Raw genomic sequence first — 17177 nt, forward strand, 5'->3', positions numbered from 1 at the left:
TTCAATAAATACATGTGGATAGTCAACACTAATGTATATTTTAAACAACATTTATTTTTTGTGTGGACCTGGGGATGGAACCCAGAGGCATTTGACCTCCGAGGTACACCCCCGCCCAATTTTTTTTATTCTTTATTGTGAAACAGGGTCTCACTGAGTTGCAGAGGGCCCCACTAAGTAGCTGAGGCTGTCTGAGAACCACGATCCTCTAGTCTCAGCCTCCCAAATGCTGGGATTACAAGCGTGCGCCACCACGCCTGGCTTTAAACAACTTTTAACAAAGAGGGTAGACTTATGTTCCTAAAACAATGATAAATAGGTAAATACTTGCTGAATGAATAAAAGAGGCATAATCTGTAATAGATGTATAAAATGCTAAAGGCACTTAAGAACAAGGAGTTAGGAAGAAAAGTTAACACAGTCACACCTTCTCCTCTGGGCCCCCTCCCTAAACCCACTAAGGGAGCACTTGCTTTGTGAAGCCCTGGGTTCAATCTCCAGAAAAAAGAGAAAAAAAGAAAAGACCTTAAGGCTAGTAAGGTGTCCCTCCTATGTGCTCCAAATGTACCCTGTAATTATCCTATCTAGCACTTGTCGTCCTATATTGTAATTATCTGTTTATATATCTATCTCCTGCACTGAAACTGTAAGATCCATGAGGTCCCAGAGGGCTGGTGCCTTGGGATAACTATCCATCAAGCCCTAGTGGTACTGTCCTTTGGCTGGCAAGTGGGCCTCAGCCTAACTTTGTGGTCAAATGTCCCAGTCAAAAGCAGACTATACACAAATGTCCCTGGACATTACTCCTGCCTCTCGTGTTCTTGACAAGCAGCAGCTTGTCAAGATGCTTATGAGCAAACACCCAGAGAGGCAGATGGTGAGTATATGCAGGAGCAGGAAGCCCGTGAGCCATGTGAGGAAGAACAGGCAAAGCATCACGTCTTCAAAACAGGTTCACCTTTTTATTATGAGGGTGCATATTACCCAAAAAGCATTACATCGCTGGGTTATCTTAACAGCTGAATACCAACAAACAAATCTTGAAAAATTATTAATTTATGAAATCAAAATCATTATCATAGAAGAGCAACAGGTCTCAATAGATAACAGATTTTACAGTGTTATTATTCTCAAGGAGTATGCAAAGTGGGTATTTAAGCTACAAAAGTTCATTAACAAAAGTGGTTTTCTAATTTCCTAACCAACTTCAAGAAAAAAGAATTGTCCTCAGTATGTGCATCTATGGACAGTAGAAATAAAATTGCAAAAAGTCAACCTTGGTTAGTTTTTCTCTCAGAAGTTTCCTATATAGATTCCTATAAAATATCCCCGGTCTTTTTTTTGTGTGTGTGTGTTTGGAGATGGAACCCAGGGGCATTTGACCCCTGAGCTACACCCCCTGCCCTATTTTCTATTCTTTATTTTGAAACAGGGTCTCATTGAGTTGCAGAGGCCCTCACTAAGTAACTGAGGCTGTCTGCGAACCGTGATCCTCTGGTCTCAGCCTCCCAAATGCTGGATTACAAGCGTGCGCCACCATGCCCAGCTCCCCAGTCTTTTATAAAAAGATTTTGACTACATTTTAGACTTGGACTTATTGGTAATCATTCAGAAGCTAGAAGGAATACTATCACACACACACACACACACACACACACACACATACTTGAGCACCAAATTTATGTTAAACAGCTTTGACTTGGCTTGTAACCTCAGTAGTTAGAGGCATTCAAAAATGTCTCACCTCATCTTGACCTAAGAAGTAGTACTGCTGTCTGCCTGCCTGAGTATTACCAGGCACACCACACGGGGAGACTCTAGAAGGAAAGGCTTCCTCGGCTTGACCATCTCTACCATACCAGTGTGTTCCAAATGGGCAATCCCTTTCCTTTTCTGCTTAATTAGAAATTCCATTTGACCAAGGACAATTTCAGATGCATTAGAAGCAACAGGAATTCAGTTCCTTTTTATTCTGTTCTTACTGCATAATTTTACAAAATAACTTTCAACCAGAAAATGACTTGAACCTGCTGCTTGAAGTGTACATTTATTTGTTCACTGGTGCAAGGGGGAAACCGAGCTAAGTCAAGTGAAATACATGCATGCATTCCTGAAGGATAATTTTAGAATCCGTTTCAAAGCAGACTCTGATTCAAAAATGCCCCTGCTACTTAGACCCACATGGAGATGTTACCAGCCTCATAAAATGTCATCAAATAATTGCATTTTTGCTAGCAGTAGAAGTGATTGCAGCTGCAGCAGTTTCCCTGTTGAGAAACAGAAGGAGAAAGAGGAGGAAGACGAGGAGGAGGATTATTAAAAATAACTTTAGGGAGAATACAATAAAAGTGGACATGTAAAATCCACAACTATTGGTTACAAATCTGGCAAGGCTGCAGGCCGTTCTCGTTGCAGGCAGGGCACCTCAGGGCCCGGTAGGATTCCTTAAATCTGTTGGCCAGCATTGAGAATTTGCTGCCGTGGCACAGAGAGCAGGTGGCACTGCCCGACCCTCGGCAGTGAAAACAGTTGTCCTCAGGAAGTTCCCCTTCCTGCAAGAGACAGGTCAGTGTTTAGTTAGAGCAGCAGTACAAGTCCTTGGCTTACATGCAGGTCAAAATCACACCAGGCCTTGGCAAAGGCTGGGATGAACTTAAAGAAAAATGCTTCCCACAAATGCCAGTGAGGGAATTGGCCAGGACACAGAATAACCATAGCAAATTTCACCAAGAGGCTTTCTCAAATGAACATCCTTTGCTGCCACATCTGGCATTCCGAGACACATGTTCTTCATCGCCCTTGTTACCATCTGACATGTTGCTTCTGTAAGTTCCAGAAGAACAAAGACTTTATTTTACTCGTTGCCAAAGACTGGTAGTGAACCCCTGTAGCATGCCTGGCAGGTGTCAGATGCTGTGCTAAGAGTTTTCTACATATCAGTCATCTAATCCTCCTAACATCCCAGTGAGATAGAATGAGCATTATCGCCTGTGTGTTACAGATAGGACAATGAGATGCTGAGAAGCTAACTGGCAATGGTCACACACAGGAGGAGGAGGAGAAGGAGGAGGAGGAGGAGAAGGAGGAGGAGGAGGAGAAGGAGGAGGAGGAGGAGGAAGAGGAAGAGGAGGAGGAGGAGGAGACGGCAGCAGGTTTTGGTCCCAGCACCAGAACTCATGCTTCCAGTGACTATGCATGCAAACCCTCATAGTAGCTGTCCAACAGTAGATACTCAAGAAAGACTTCTGTGTGACTATGTGGATGAATGAATAAATGAACCAGTGTTGCCAGCCTCCAAAGCTCAGATCCTAAATCTTGTAATATTTTGTCATTTTGGGGAGGTGGGTAAGGCCCAGTGATTAAGAGCCCTGTCTCTGGAGTCAATAGACTGAGGCTGAGGTGGCTGGCACAGCCCTACACCTCAGGCAGTTCCCTTCGTCTTTCCTTATCTCTTTCTCTACCTGTGGAATGGGGATGATAATGCTTACCCCTCCCAGTAGCTGGAATATTAAATTATAGAATTGTGTAAATACAATCATCTCTGGCATACCAGAGATTCCTCATAAACGACAAAATTATGCCATTTGCAAGAAAATGGATGGAACAATAGAATGTAATGCGAAGTGAGATCAGAAAGTCGAGGTTCAAATGTTTTCTCTCTAGCTTCCCTCTATGAAGCTAGAGAAAAAAAACAGGAAACAAAAGGGATTTGGGATAATTGAGGAGAAAACCCAGTAAAATAATAGAAGGGGGTTGGGAGAGGGAGGTGGGAAGGGAAGAAAGAAGAACTGATGAATGAAACAGTTCAAATTATGCTGCGTCCGTGCAATCTCACTAATATGTCCCGGGAGGGATGGGTAGCCGGGTACGATCTAAAGGGAAACTCACCAAGTGCTGTGCGCATGTATGTTTGTATCCCTTTGAACCTCACTATAATGTATAATTACAAAACACCAATAAAAGTATATTTTTTAAAAGTCAGTTCCCTCTTAAGTCTTGCCAGGAAGTCTCAAGTACTTGATTCTCACTCTCCAGAAATTAGGCCTTGGCTACTGCCTGACTCTTCCCCTAAAACATCTCAAGGAAATGGGCAGTTCCACATCTTTGTCACCTGGGAGTCTCCCAAGAAATTAGTGGTGATATCAGGCAAATCCAGTAATCAGTCCTATTTCTCTTCATTCCTCTTCTAAACATCTCAAACCCCTCCCGTTTTCTCTGCCCCATCAGCTACAGTCCTAGCTCTATTGCCCGCCCCCCAACACACACTCTGGCATGAATTCAGTGTGGCCCTCGGCTCAGGTCTTATGGGATGTTCTTCCCACTGATGCTGGCCTCAAACACTTGCCCTCCAGATAAACTGCAGGAGAAAGCTGAGTCTCCGGAACCGATTCAAACTTCTTTTGTCACTTTCTTTATCAGGCTCCTAGGCTTGGGACTCCGCACTTGGTCCCCAAGGACCTTTCCCCACTCCCAGCTGGGCCACCTCCCCCTGCTCCCAGAGGTCAGCTGAGCATCTTCGCCTCCAGGGAGCCTCGCCCACCACCCCAGAGCAGGAGCCCTGCCCAGGCCGCCCACCTGGCCTGCAGGTCTGCTCTACCGAGTGTGGCTGAGGCAGAGCGGATGCCGGGACAGTGCCTTCCACCAGCTTTCCCTGACAGCCAGCGCAGGGCCGGCACTAAATATGCTGCTCACACACTGGCCATTGAGTAAACAAGCGCAGCAGTGGTGTCTGAGGAAACCTTCCTTTCTTAAATCCTGAAAACAAGACAGCTGAGTACATTGGGGAGCCTCAGCCCACCCAGCCAATGGCAGCTTTCTTTTATAATCCAAGAATAAAAATAATTTCTGAAAAGAGAAAGTAGACATTTCGAAAATCGCTCCATAATGTTTCAAATGCAAAAAATACATTAAATTATATTTTATAAATTTCTATTTATTCTAGATCTAGGTAACAGAAGTGATTACCTAGCTGGTAAAAACTCATACTATGTCTATGTACGCTTGTTAATATATGATTAGTTTTTGCCATATTTTAATATATTAACAACGCAAATATTTTTTTTCTTCCCTTAAAGTACTCAAAACAAATATTTTTGCCAAAATACTTTTTGTGCATATGTGTATGTGTTATGTGTGTGTGTGAGAGAGAGAGAGGGAGAGAGAGAGAGAAAGAGAGAGAGAAATAGTGGATTGAGCCCATGAGCATTCTACCACTGAGCTATATTCCCAGCCCTCTTTGTTTTGTTTTTAATTTTGAGACAGGTTCTCGCTAAGTTTCCCAGGCTCGCCTTGCTTGTGTTTCTCCTGCCCCAGCATTCCGAGTTACTAGGAGTATAGGCATACACCACTATGAACATGCTCTGTTAAATCATTCACTTACCTGGGTATGGTGGCAAACACTTGTAATCCCTGCGCTTGGGAGGCTGAGACAGGAGAATCACAAAGGTTCGAAGCCACCCTCAGCTACTTAGTGAGGCTCTCAGCAGCTTAGTAAGACACTGTTTCCAAATAAAATATAAAATAGGTCGGGGTGTAGCCCAGAGGTAGAGGACACTGGGTTCCAACCCCAGGACCACAAAAAAGAAGAAATCATTCACTTAATCCAGTGAATGTTTAATAAGCCCCATTCTACATAAGGCACATGAAATATAAATTTCTTGTTGAGAGTGGTAATTCCAGTACTAAGAGGCTGACAAGAGAGTCACAAGTTTGAGGACAGCCTCAGCAAGTAGGGAGACTTTCATCAACCTAGCAAGACCCTGTTTCCAAATAAGAAATAAAATCAGGCTGGTAGCTCAAAGGTAGAATGCCTCTGGATTCAATTCCCAGGACCACAAATATACATATTTGTGGTCCTGGGAATTGAATATACTATATATAGTATATTTTATATAAAGAATATATAAATATATGTTTAATAAATAAAATATATAAATATATATACAAAGAAATATATGTTCTTATATATTTCATATATATATATATATATATATATATATATATATACTTCTTTCTTCCTTTCTCAGTATTTAAAATTTTTTTCTCAGAAAATATTTAGAAGGAGGACATGGAACACAGTTTTGTTTTTTTTTAATTTATTTTTGTTTGTTTTTTGCGGTACTGGGGATGGGACCCAGAGGCATTCTATCTCCAAGCTACAACCCCAGCCCTAGTTTTTATTCTTTATTTTGAAACAGGGTCTCACTGAGTTGCAAAGGGCTTCACTAAGTGTTAGTTGAGGCTGTCCTCGAACCGCAATCCTCCTGTTTCAGCATCGCAAGTGCTGGGATTACAAGTGTGTGCCACCACTCCCGGCTTAGAACACAAGCACAACTTTTAAAACTTAAGTTTTAAAGCACAGCTTGCATAGTATGGTGCTCAAGATCATGAGACTGAAAGACTGATGGACCTGGGTCTGACTACTGGCTCTAGTGACCCCTGGAAAATTGCCTCAGTTTCCCCAACTGCAGCCTAAGATAATACCTGCCGCTTGGGGTCCTTCTGAGGATGAAAAGGACCAGTGCGTGAAAAGCACGGGGCATGGGCCTGGCTGCTGTGAGCCCTCAACAAACAGCAGCTGTCATCATCAGCGCCATCGTCGTCATTGTTAGGTTCTGGACCCCCACCCCCATACAGGGTAGGGGCGGGGCTGACCCGCCTCCTTACCCTGCAAGGTCCAGGATTTTCTCACGGAAAGCCACTCCCCTTTGATAAAAAGGAGACGGAACGATCCAGAGGAAGAAGAAGCTTGCGAGACAGAGAGATTCCTGCACTCTTGGAAGGCTCTTTTCCACATATCTCCCCCACCCCCACCCCGCACCCGCGACACGGGGGTGGGGGAGGGAGCTGCCCGGGACAAGTGGGCTGGACTAATAAAGACTTATGGCACCTGCATGGATGATCTCGCGTGTCTGTGGAACTCGCAAACCTTATATCTAGTCATCATCCTCGTCACCATCGTCATATTCTCAAAGGAGAGTCTCGGATGGCATAAAGAAGCCTAAATGATTTATTCCTCAAATCCACTTAGCACAAAGCTTGTTCCCCCCACCCCCTGCACATTTTTCTGTGGCTTGATTCCCTTGCCCTTCTCTTTTTCCTTTGTGTTGAGGAGAGGTTGGAGCGTGGCCGGGCTCTCAGCCTTACCCAGTTCTTTCATCCGGCCCTGACTGCTTCCCGGTTCCAGGTAACAGAACAAAGAGTCTCCGGGCAGAAGGGGGCATTGATGTTCTTTGACCCTCTTTTTTAGAATAAAATCTGTCTAGGCATTTATTGCATGAGGGTTCCGGCAAACAAATAGCAATTTAAAAGAGAATTTAAAGGACAGAGAAGTGCAATATAACCTCTCACAGCAACCTTCTGCTGCACAGCTCTGTCCTAGTTTATACACTACAGCTTAAGAGCACTGGTCTCTTCACACTGAATTTAAAGGGAATCCTCCCAACAGGCCTGCTGCTGCTTTTCCATTGAGGCCCTCAGTGGGACCTGTATTTCTCCATATCTAGCTCCCTTCCAAAAATATGTGTTCCTGCAGGTTACCATGTGATAGGAGAAATACAGAATTTTACATTGGGAAGGTGGTGCTTCGAAGATCACAACGTGTGGGCGTCTGCCTGCTACCCTGCTTGGTTCTTTCACCTTATGTCAGAGACAAGAGAAGGCAGGGCAGAGTACTCCTTACCAGCTGGCCCTTTGGTTCCAAATTCCATAAACATTTGGTTCTTTCCATAAACATTTAACTAATATTTACTGAGCATATGTTATGTTCCAGGCTCTGTTTTTTTTTTTTTTCTTTTTCATTTTTGGATACTAGAACTACTATGTGGCATGTAACAGAAACATGTTTCCTGCCCTCATGGAGACCAAATCCTAGTGGGTAAGGGCAACACGACGAGATAATCACACACATGATAATCAGATTGCCGCGGAGGGGAGGGGTGCAGAGTGCCCTGACCGGTCTACTGCGGAGGCGCTTATCCTCCTGGGAGCCAGGGACCAGCCCTCTGTGTGGTGACCTTCCTCTGAGATCTCAGCGACAAGGTGGCAGAGAACCTGGGCAACACTGGCAGCAGAGGGGATTTGTCTGGCACAAATGAGCTAAGAACATACCAGGGATGGAGAGATGAGCAGGCCGTCTAGAGCAGAGAGCATGAAGAGAGGTGTGCAAGAGATGAGCTGGAGAGCATTCTAGAGCATTCTAGAAGAAGTAAGGAGTCATGGTTTTATCTCCAGCCATGAGAAGACATTGAACGCTTTGAGGTCTGGGAGGGTTATGAAGTAGGTGACAGAGTCAGATTTGCATTTCAAAAATACCTTATTAAATGTGAGATTGGGTTGGAAAGAGACATGAATAGGTGTGAACAGAAACTTGGGCATCTGCTGGAGGCCAGTGGCTTGTGCTCTCATGGAGGGGAGGGAGAAGGGGACGGAGGAAGGCAGATTCTAGTGGAGGAGTAGCAGATAGCTAGGTAGCATGACGAGTAAGAGAAACAAGATGGTAGGAAGCCCTGGCAAAGGGCCATCACTCAATGCCCACTTAGGACCGTCTCCCTCATCACAACACCCTCTCCAGACACTACTCAGGCTCCAGGAAGCCCCTTGCCACTTTTCCCTTTTTAGTTTTTATTTTGAAACAGGGCCTAGCTAAGTTGCTGAGGCTGGCCTCAAACCTGTGACCCTCCTATCTCAACCTTCCAAGTACTGGGGTGACAGGCATGTGCCACCATACCGGCTTCTGTTCTCATTTGCTTGGACAGTCCCTAGACAGGTGTGGGACCTGGGGAAGCAAGATATTCAGTGTCGTTATTAACAGCAGGGTCTGCTATTATCATTTGTTCATTTTCATTATATTACAACAAACCTGGGCTCCTGGGTTTACAAGTTATCTTACTTAATTTAAACTCATTTACAAAAATGAACACATGACTTTATATGTTGTCTTCAAGAAGATTAAAGATAACACCCATAATAGAAACACAAATGAACTCATAAAAGGAGGACAGACCTGATTCTTTGTACCTCTAACACTAGCTGTTTATACGCCACGATACATGGTGAAAACAAGGAACACGTAATTGTATCTGAAAATATTTAAGCCAAAAATTATGAATATTTGACATACAGATTTATAACAATTATTGCTAATGACATGCCATTAAATAGAATTAATATTAAAATTCCCTCACATTTTTAACATTTAGATATTTTAAACCTAAAAGATTTTACTTAAACAGTGCACAATCAAAACAATTTGTAAACCATCACTGTAGGGCCAGCCCCGAGTAGGGCAGTCTGGCACCCTGACGCACCTGTGTGTACTGATTGTGGGAGAAGGTGCTTTCTGCCTCCAGCAAAGGCCCATTGTTCTGTTCCCTGTCTCCATAGCTTTCTTCTTTGCTCATCAGAGACTCTTCCTCAGCTACCTCTTCTTTCTGGAGAATTTTCCTCATAAAATCCCTCTTGTCCATTGGGGTTCGAATGATTTTCAGGTTATTTGTGTAGATGATTATCTTTCCAAAATCTATAATAGGTGGGGGCTAGAGAAACAGAGAAGACATGACAACTTCACCATTGATTACCAAATACACGGTTACAGAACCAGTCTTACATCCCAGGAACTAGGAGAGAAGGAATTTCCATCATCCAAGGCTTTTTATCTCATCAATCCCCAAAGCTCTAGTTCATCCATGGCTTGTCTACGCTCTGAAAGCCAGGGAGACCTGCTTCTGGCTTCCTGTTGATGCTGTCAAAGATGAACCACTCGGAGTGTAAGACTCCAGAGGGCTGGGCCTAGAGCTTCCATACACCATAGCAGCTAACGCAGGGCTGGACACAATGAGTGTTCAATGAATACAAGGGAATGCTTTTTTAATTTTTTACTTAAATATCACTCCAGTTTTCTATGCATAAGTAATATTAGTAATGTCAAGCATCTGGTGCACATCTGTAATCTCAGTACTTAGGAGGGTGAGATAGGAGACTTACAGGTTGGAGGACAGCCTCAGCAAGTAGTGAGACTCTCATCAACCTAGCAAGACCCTGTTTCGAAATAAAAATGAAAGTTGGGCGTGGTGGTACACACTTGTGACCCCAGCATTTGGGAGGCTGAGACTAAAGGATCTTGGTTTGTGGACAGTTTCAGCTACTTGTGAGGCTCTTTGTCACTCAGTGAGACTCTGTTTCAAAATAAAGAATAAAAAAAAAAAAATAGGGCCAGAGGTGTTGCTCAGAGGCAGAATGCCCCTGGGTTCCATCCCCAGTACCTCAAAAAATAAAAACAAATCAGGATAGGGGTATAGCTTGGAAGTAGAATACCTCTGAGTTTAATTCTCAGTACCGTACATAAACACATCAATCAATTAATCAATCAATAGTAGACACCATTTATTGAGCACTATATGTATGTCAGGAATCATGCTAAACATTTTACCAACATTACTTTACTCCCCCCACCAAATATTCCTACGAAATAGATGCTGTGATTTCCACTTTTTAGATGAAAGAGACTGAGTCTCCGTGGGGTTAAGTACCTAGCCAAGGTGCAGTTATCCAGGTAGTGTGTCTGGGATCCAACTCCAACTCTGTCTCTACTAAAGCATGGACTCTTAACGTCTGCCCTGCATTATTCACAAGCAGTTCTCCACCCCAATCATAGGATCAATGCAGACATTCTGTTTTAACCTCTTTTTCTTTCTTTTTTTTTTTTTTTTTTTTTTTTTTGGTGGTGGTGCTGGGGTTCCTGGAAGCCCTTCTACCTCCAGGCTACACTCTCAGACCTATTTTTATTTGGAAATGGGGTCTCCTAAGCCAGCGCGCACGTCTGGCTTCGAACCTGCGTGATCCTCCTGTCTCTGCCTCCCAAGCGCGGGGATTACAAGCGTGCGCCACCACGCCCGGCTTTTAGCCTCTTTTTCATTATCCATATAATACAAAAAATGTATGTCAATAAATATACTTCTAAAGCATGATTTTACTAATAACTTATGTTCCCTTGCATGGATTGATCTTGGTTAATCATTTGGTCAGAAATAAATGTGGGCAATACCACAATGCAGTTGAGAAGCCTAAGGACTCATCTCAGTACGAGAGAGCCTGTCTGGCCTGCACTAGGTCTTGGGTTCAATCCCCAGCTTGAAAATGAAGGCAGAGGAGGAGGAGGAGGTGGGGGGGAGGGTCACCAAGACAACAAAAATGGCAGTCAGGAAACCCCCCTGGGAACAAATGTTAAGGGATTACTTGACGAGAATACATATTTCTATCTAGAGTTAGGATAATTTAGGGGAAAACAGCATTGCATTCCAACTTTACTTTCTACCTATTGTGAGATTCAGGGGGAATCACATACCTCTCAGAACTCCAGTTTGCGCATTTGCAAATGGGCTGCCATGCAGCTGGTAGGCATCACCATAGACAAGCTAGTTACTAAATATAAAAATATTTCTGCACTGGATGGTAAACTGCTACTGTCCTGAGGCTCCTGAGCACCTTCCTGTTACCCAGCCTTCCTTCCGGAGCTTCTAATACCTAAAAGCAGCAGCTAAGAGTTCATGCGTAGGACTCCAGGACCCAGGCTTTTGCCCACCTCTTTGCTGTCTTCTGTGGTAATTGGGTCATGTTCCTTGGTTAAATATTTTTATTCTTACCCCTGAGGTGCTATTGCTATAAAATCATATCATACAGGTTTTGCAAAAGCTGGAGATGATATGCTAATGGTTGACACTCTTTTTTTTTTTTTTTTTTTTTTTTGGCAGGTCTGGGGATGGAACCCAGGGACATTCAACCTCTGAGCTACACCCCCTGCCCTATTTTATTCCTTTTTTTTTTTTTTTTTTTTTTTTTTGGTGGTACTGGGGTTCCTGGAAGCCCTTCTACCTCCAGGCTACACTCCCAGACCTATTTTTACATTTTTATTTGGAAACAGGGTCTCCTAAGCCAGCACGCGCGGCTGGCTTCGAACCTGCTCGATCCTCCTGTCTCTGCCTCCCAAGCGCGGGGATTACAAGCGTGCGCCACCACGCCCAGCTTATTCCTTATTTTGAGACAGGGTCTCACTAAGTTGTGGAGGGCCTCACTAAGTAGTTGAGTCTGTCCCCAAACTGCGATCCTTCAGTCTCAGCCTCCCTAATGCTGGGATTACAAGCGTGCACCACCACGCCCAGCTTTGTAGACACTCTTAAAATTGGTATTCTTAGGAACTCTTGAACAGTGCATATGCAACTCGGCACCTCAGCATGAGGTCTTTCAGCCTGCTTATACAACTGCATCAACCAGATCCATTTAGATGCTATGGCCTAGGAGTCTCCTACTCAAAGTCTTCATGTAGTCAGTCAAACCAGACCTGAACAAGACTTCAATATTCAGGTTCCCTTACTTGAAACAGTCACAGAGCTTCCTGTCTGGCCCTGTTTTCTCTCTTCTCTTCAAGGGATCATGTAGCAGCTTCCTTTCCCTATTGTTTTATGCACACTGGATTCCTATTTCACACTCTGGAATATCAGTTTCTGAACATCAGAAGATAAGGATAGTGGTACTTTTGGAAGGTTCCATTTCTACTTCCAGTAATAGCCAAAGAGGTTCAGTTACGAGGAAGCTTTCCTCATCTACAGCGGCTGTCTTTTCATTTTCAGTTTTCTTTTCTTTTTTTGAAGGCAAAATTCTCTCAATATGTTAAGAGAATCTCAAATCACCAGCCCCAACCCCTGCTTCGGGTAGTCAATGTCTGAGACAATCAGCATAATCAGTATTTTTGAATGTACTCTACAAATAGAAGATCCCAAATCATCTTGAAGGTGTGTTTAAGTTTCAGTCATTCTGACAGCCAAATTCTTCCTGGTGTCTAAGGAAACTCTCTGGGTGTAACTGAGGTTCACATTATTTGGTTACATCCAATTGCCCTTAAAGAAAACCCAGTCTTGCATCATAGAGGGCCAGGATGGAGCCAGGAATTTTTCAATTCCTTTTGTAGTGTCCAGAATGGCAACCTATATGGTTGAGCATTTGTAAATATTCCACTGTCTGTGGCAACATGCCGAGAGATGGTTATTCTGGGACTATTAAATCTTTCTATTGCTCTGTTTTTAAACGCAGAAATGCCTTATTGAGTACTAGAAACGCAATGGGACAGACCTGATTTAAATTTTATTCAAATGTCATTTTAACAACTGTATGAGATGTGCAAGCTACTTAAGCCCTGTGAACTTTTGTTTTCTCAATCTATAAAACTCTTTCTCGCAAAAATATTATAAAGGTGAAATTATATACGTATAAAATGGGTGTTCGGTAAATGTTACCTCTCCCTTTCTTTTCCCTTCCATTTTTTGTGGACCATAAGGACCACAAAATATCAGTCAGCTTTAATTCCTGAAAATATTTTTATTATTTACAGCCACTTTCTCTACCTGTGATGTAAAATAAAAGAAGAATTGACATTTCTTTGATAAGAACCTGCTCATTATTGCAATGGTGGAGAATATTTTCTGAAGATACAAGGAGCCAGGCACAATGCTAAGTGCTTCCTGCGTATTATCTTTTTTAATTACCATAACAACCCTCTTAAGTAGGTACTTCTGTTACCCTCATTCATGGATGATGACATTGATTCTCAGCAAAGGTAAGTAGTTTGCCCAAGGTCACCCAGTAAGTGGGTAGAAATGGACAACAAGCCCAGAGCTGACTAACAGATTCCTTGCTTTACTATTACTACTATTAATATTATTACTACTACTATTATTATTATGTAAAGTATAACATAAAGTTTACCATTTTAGCCATTTCTAAGCATCCAAGAGTTCAGTGACATTAATATATTCACATTGTTTTGTTGTTGTTGTTGTTTTTGCGGTACTGGGGATGGAACCTCCGAGCTACACCCCAGCCCTAATTTTTATTCTTTATTTTGAAACCGGCTCTCACTAAGTTTCAGAGGGCCTCACCAAGTAGCTGAGGCTGTCCGCAAACCGCGATCCTCCTGTCTCAGCCTCCCGAATGCTGGGATTACAAGCGTGCACTACCACGCCTGGAAATATCTTCACATTGTTGTGCAACCATCACCACCATCTGTCTCTAGAACTTCTTCTTTCCAAATTGACACTCTGAATCCATCAAACAACAACTCCTTTTTCCCTTCCCCCAGCACCTGGCAACCAGCATTGCACTTTAGGTCTCTATGAACTTCACTATTCCATGTTCGTCGTGTAAGTGGAATCCTACAGTATTTTTCTTTCTGTGACTGGCTTATTTCACTCAGCTTAATATCTTCCAAGACCCATCCACATTGTGAAATATCAAAACTTTCTTTTCAAAGTAGAATAACATTGCATTGTTTTGTAGGTAACATTTATCCATTCATTGGTCAAGGAACATTCAGGTTATTTTCACCTTTAGGCAATTTGTGAATTGCTAACAACATTGTTATACAAATATTTGTCCAAGTTCAGAGACCTTCTTTTAAATCATCTTATTTAACTGTTATGCAATGTGGTCCCACAACCAGTATTTAGGGGTTGTTTTACAATTGGCTATTTTATAATTACAGCTCCTGTACCCTTGTTTTTGTGAATAGCACACTGATAACCGTGTAAGTTGGTGGAGCCCCACGACTCATCAGGGTCCCTCCAACCCAAAGCCTGGTAAGATTGGGATGTGGCACTTTTAATATAAAACTATCTGGCAAGGAAGAAAACAAGATAATGAGACCATGCAGGAATCCTCCAGAAGACTGTGTTCTGACCCACTAACCCATGCAGCCATGAAGACTCATTTATTGGGTTTTGTAAACTCATACATTTACTTCAAATCATACATTTACATCAGTGTAAAATTTGGCACATGACTTATGAAGCAACCCCAAATTATCTATCATGGCCTTGTACAAGGTTTTTATGAAGTGTGGCTTGGTAAATTATATGCCTACAAATAAAATATAGTTTAAGATAAAGATAGCTGAGTACCTAGAACATTACAAGCTCTCAGTTTAAATGGTTAGGTATTATTACCATCATGATTATGATATAATGATCTGTTCTTGTAAAAAGAACATGCCATAGGGCAAAAAGTATGAGAAATTGGAAGGTCTAGGTCCTCATTCTGACTCTGTGCCTAAAGACCCCGTACTACCACCACGTGGGCCCCTTATCAACTTGGCACTCAAGTGTTCTCACCTGAAAAATGGGAATAACCATACTTTGCCTTCCTCCCCGAGATTATAGAAAAGATGCAATGAGATAGACATAGACATAATATGTGATGTCACTTAGTAATGCATAAGTTACTCCACAAACATAAGAGATTTTTCACTCCAGCTCCTTTTAATATAAAAATAGCTGGTATTAACTTGGTAATTGTGGACATGCCCATAATTTTGCCAATATCAGCACGTCCAGTACATTTGTCTGCAATAGATTAGTATCTGTTCTCTTAGGAAACTAACAATAAAAATGATTAGAGAGTAATTATCTGAATTTCACACTTTAAAGATGAGAACACATCCTGGTGTGCTATTCACTAATAACCTGGATACATTGTATAATTATATTTAATCTCTAAGAAAAAGAAGGCATTCATGGTCCCACTGGCATGAGCATAAACACATCCCCTATGAATTTTGGAAATCAGCAAGTATTTTCCAGATTCTCCTAGCTTAAAAGAAAATCATGTATGGGCTTTTGATTATCCATGGTACCAGAGAAGATAATTGAAATTCACAGATAAAACACACGCTTCCATTGAACTATTAGCTCAAACTTCTCCCGAGGTAACATTGCCTCTGCTTGATTTGCTTTTCACCATCTCTACCCAGGGCTTATGCTAATGAGCAATGGAAAGGCAAAAAATAAAATAAATAAATAGACAAATGCTTTAAAAAGCAAGGCAGTAGGAAGGTGATAGCAGGAAAAACAAGACATGGATAAACCACAAGCTGAATAATTGGCCGCAGTAAAGGGGCGCATTCAAACACGCAGCTCTTTCAAGAAACAAACGACCCACTGCTGCATAATTTTCTAAAATAGCAGCCTGGCGTCCTGGAAATCACTGCACTTCTATTTAATTTACACACCCAGAAAACTCAGCCAAAGACCCAATTACAATGTATTACCCTGGATGGAATTTGAACGCTATTTATGCTCATTGCACTTTCCAATGAGTAGCCAACAAGCATGTTATTTTTGTCCCAGAAATATTATCCTAATAAAAGCTTCCCATTTGGTACACCTGTAGCTCTGGCTAGTAGCTGAGCGGGAGCAAGACACAAATCTGAAGCATTTAAGTGTTTCTCTGAACGCATTTTAGGAAGCCCTACCCTTAAAGCTATAACCACACACAATACCAACCTTGTGGTCATTCGCCTTGTAATCATTGAACAGAGGCTGGCTGCCCGCCAGAGTGTAGGCATCGCCCTCTCTGAACACACTGATCCTCTGAGCTGTCAGCTTAGGGGAGTACAGCGGGGCCTTGGGGGCTTCCCCAGACCCATAAACACCATCCATTGGCTCAAGGGACTCCTGGAGAAAACTGTGAGGGTATTCTTCCTTTGGTGACTCTAATTCCTGCCCGTCCTCAAAGACCTGCTTCAACACTCGGCCACTGTAAGAGGAGGAGATTTTAAACCGTACTTTCCGGGGTTTGCCGTCGCTCTTCTGATTCAGCTTCTTCTCGGCGTCCTCCATCAGCAGAAAGCTCACCCTGGGATTTACAGGGTTCAGTGTAGTCGGTGAAACTTGGGCCTCTGAGAAAAAGCCATTTTATTTTCTCTCCTCCTACGTATGATTAATTCAGGTTGCTGCTAGGGTCTGATCAGCTTACAGCAACTGACACCCAGGCATTAAATATTGATCGACCCTCATGAAAAGGCAGAGGATCGTGGGCTTATGGAGTGGATGGAACATAAGACAGGACTGCTTCCCCTACTCGTCTCAAGCTCACCCATAATGTCAACCAACACTGGCTTTTCTTAAGCAATGATAAATATGTTTATCAGTCTAAACAAGCACCAACTCAGTAAAGAGCAGATACTTAATCAGCGGTTGCTTCTTGTTACCAACAACTATAATAGAGTGAGCATTTAATAAGTACCAGAGATTGTTACACACATTATCTTTCTTTATCCTCAAAATAACCCCACGAAAAAGTATCTCTATTCTACAAAGAAAACAGTGGTGCTTAGAGCTCCTTCCCCATTT

At 42.6% G+C, this 17177-nt stretch overlaps 1 protein-coding gene across 1 annotated transcript; it reads right to left on the reverse strand.

The window, feature by feature from the left end:
• Nucleotides 1-2369: 2369 nt before the first annotated feature.
• GRXCR2 (glutaredoxin and cysteine rich domain containing 2) lies at nt 2370-16664 on the reverse strand (the record flags this gene model as incomplete). Its single annotated transcript, XM_080712789.1, has 3 exons — nt 2370-2552; nt 9309-9536; nt 16329-16664. 3 exons carry the CDS (start codon nt 16662-16664, stop codon nt 2370-2372), a joined length of 747 nt encoding a protein of 248 aa, XP_080568915.1.
• Between the last annotated feature and the right edge of the window lie 513 nt (nt 16665-17177).

Source organism: Muscardinus avellanarius (assembly GCF_963383645.1).
Source record: "Muscardinus avellanarius genome assembly, chromosome: 1".
Taxonomy (NCBI): Eukaryota; Metazoa; Chordata; class Mammalia; order Rodentia; family Gliridae; genus Muscardinus; species Muscardinus avellanarius.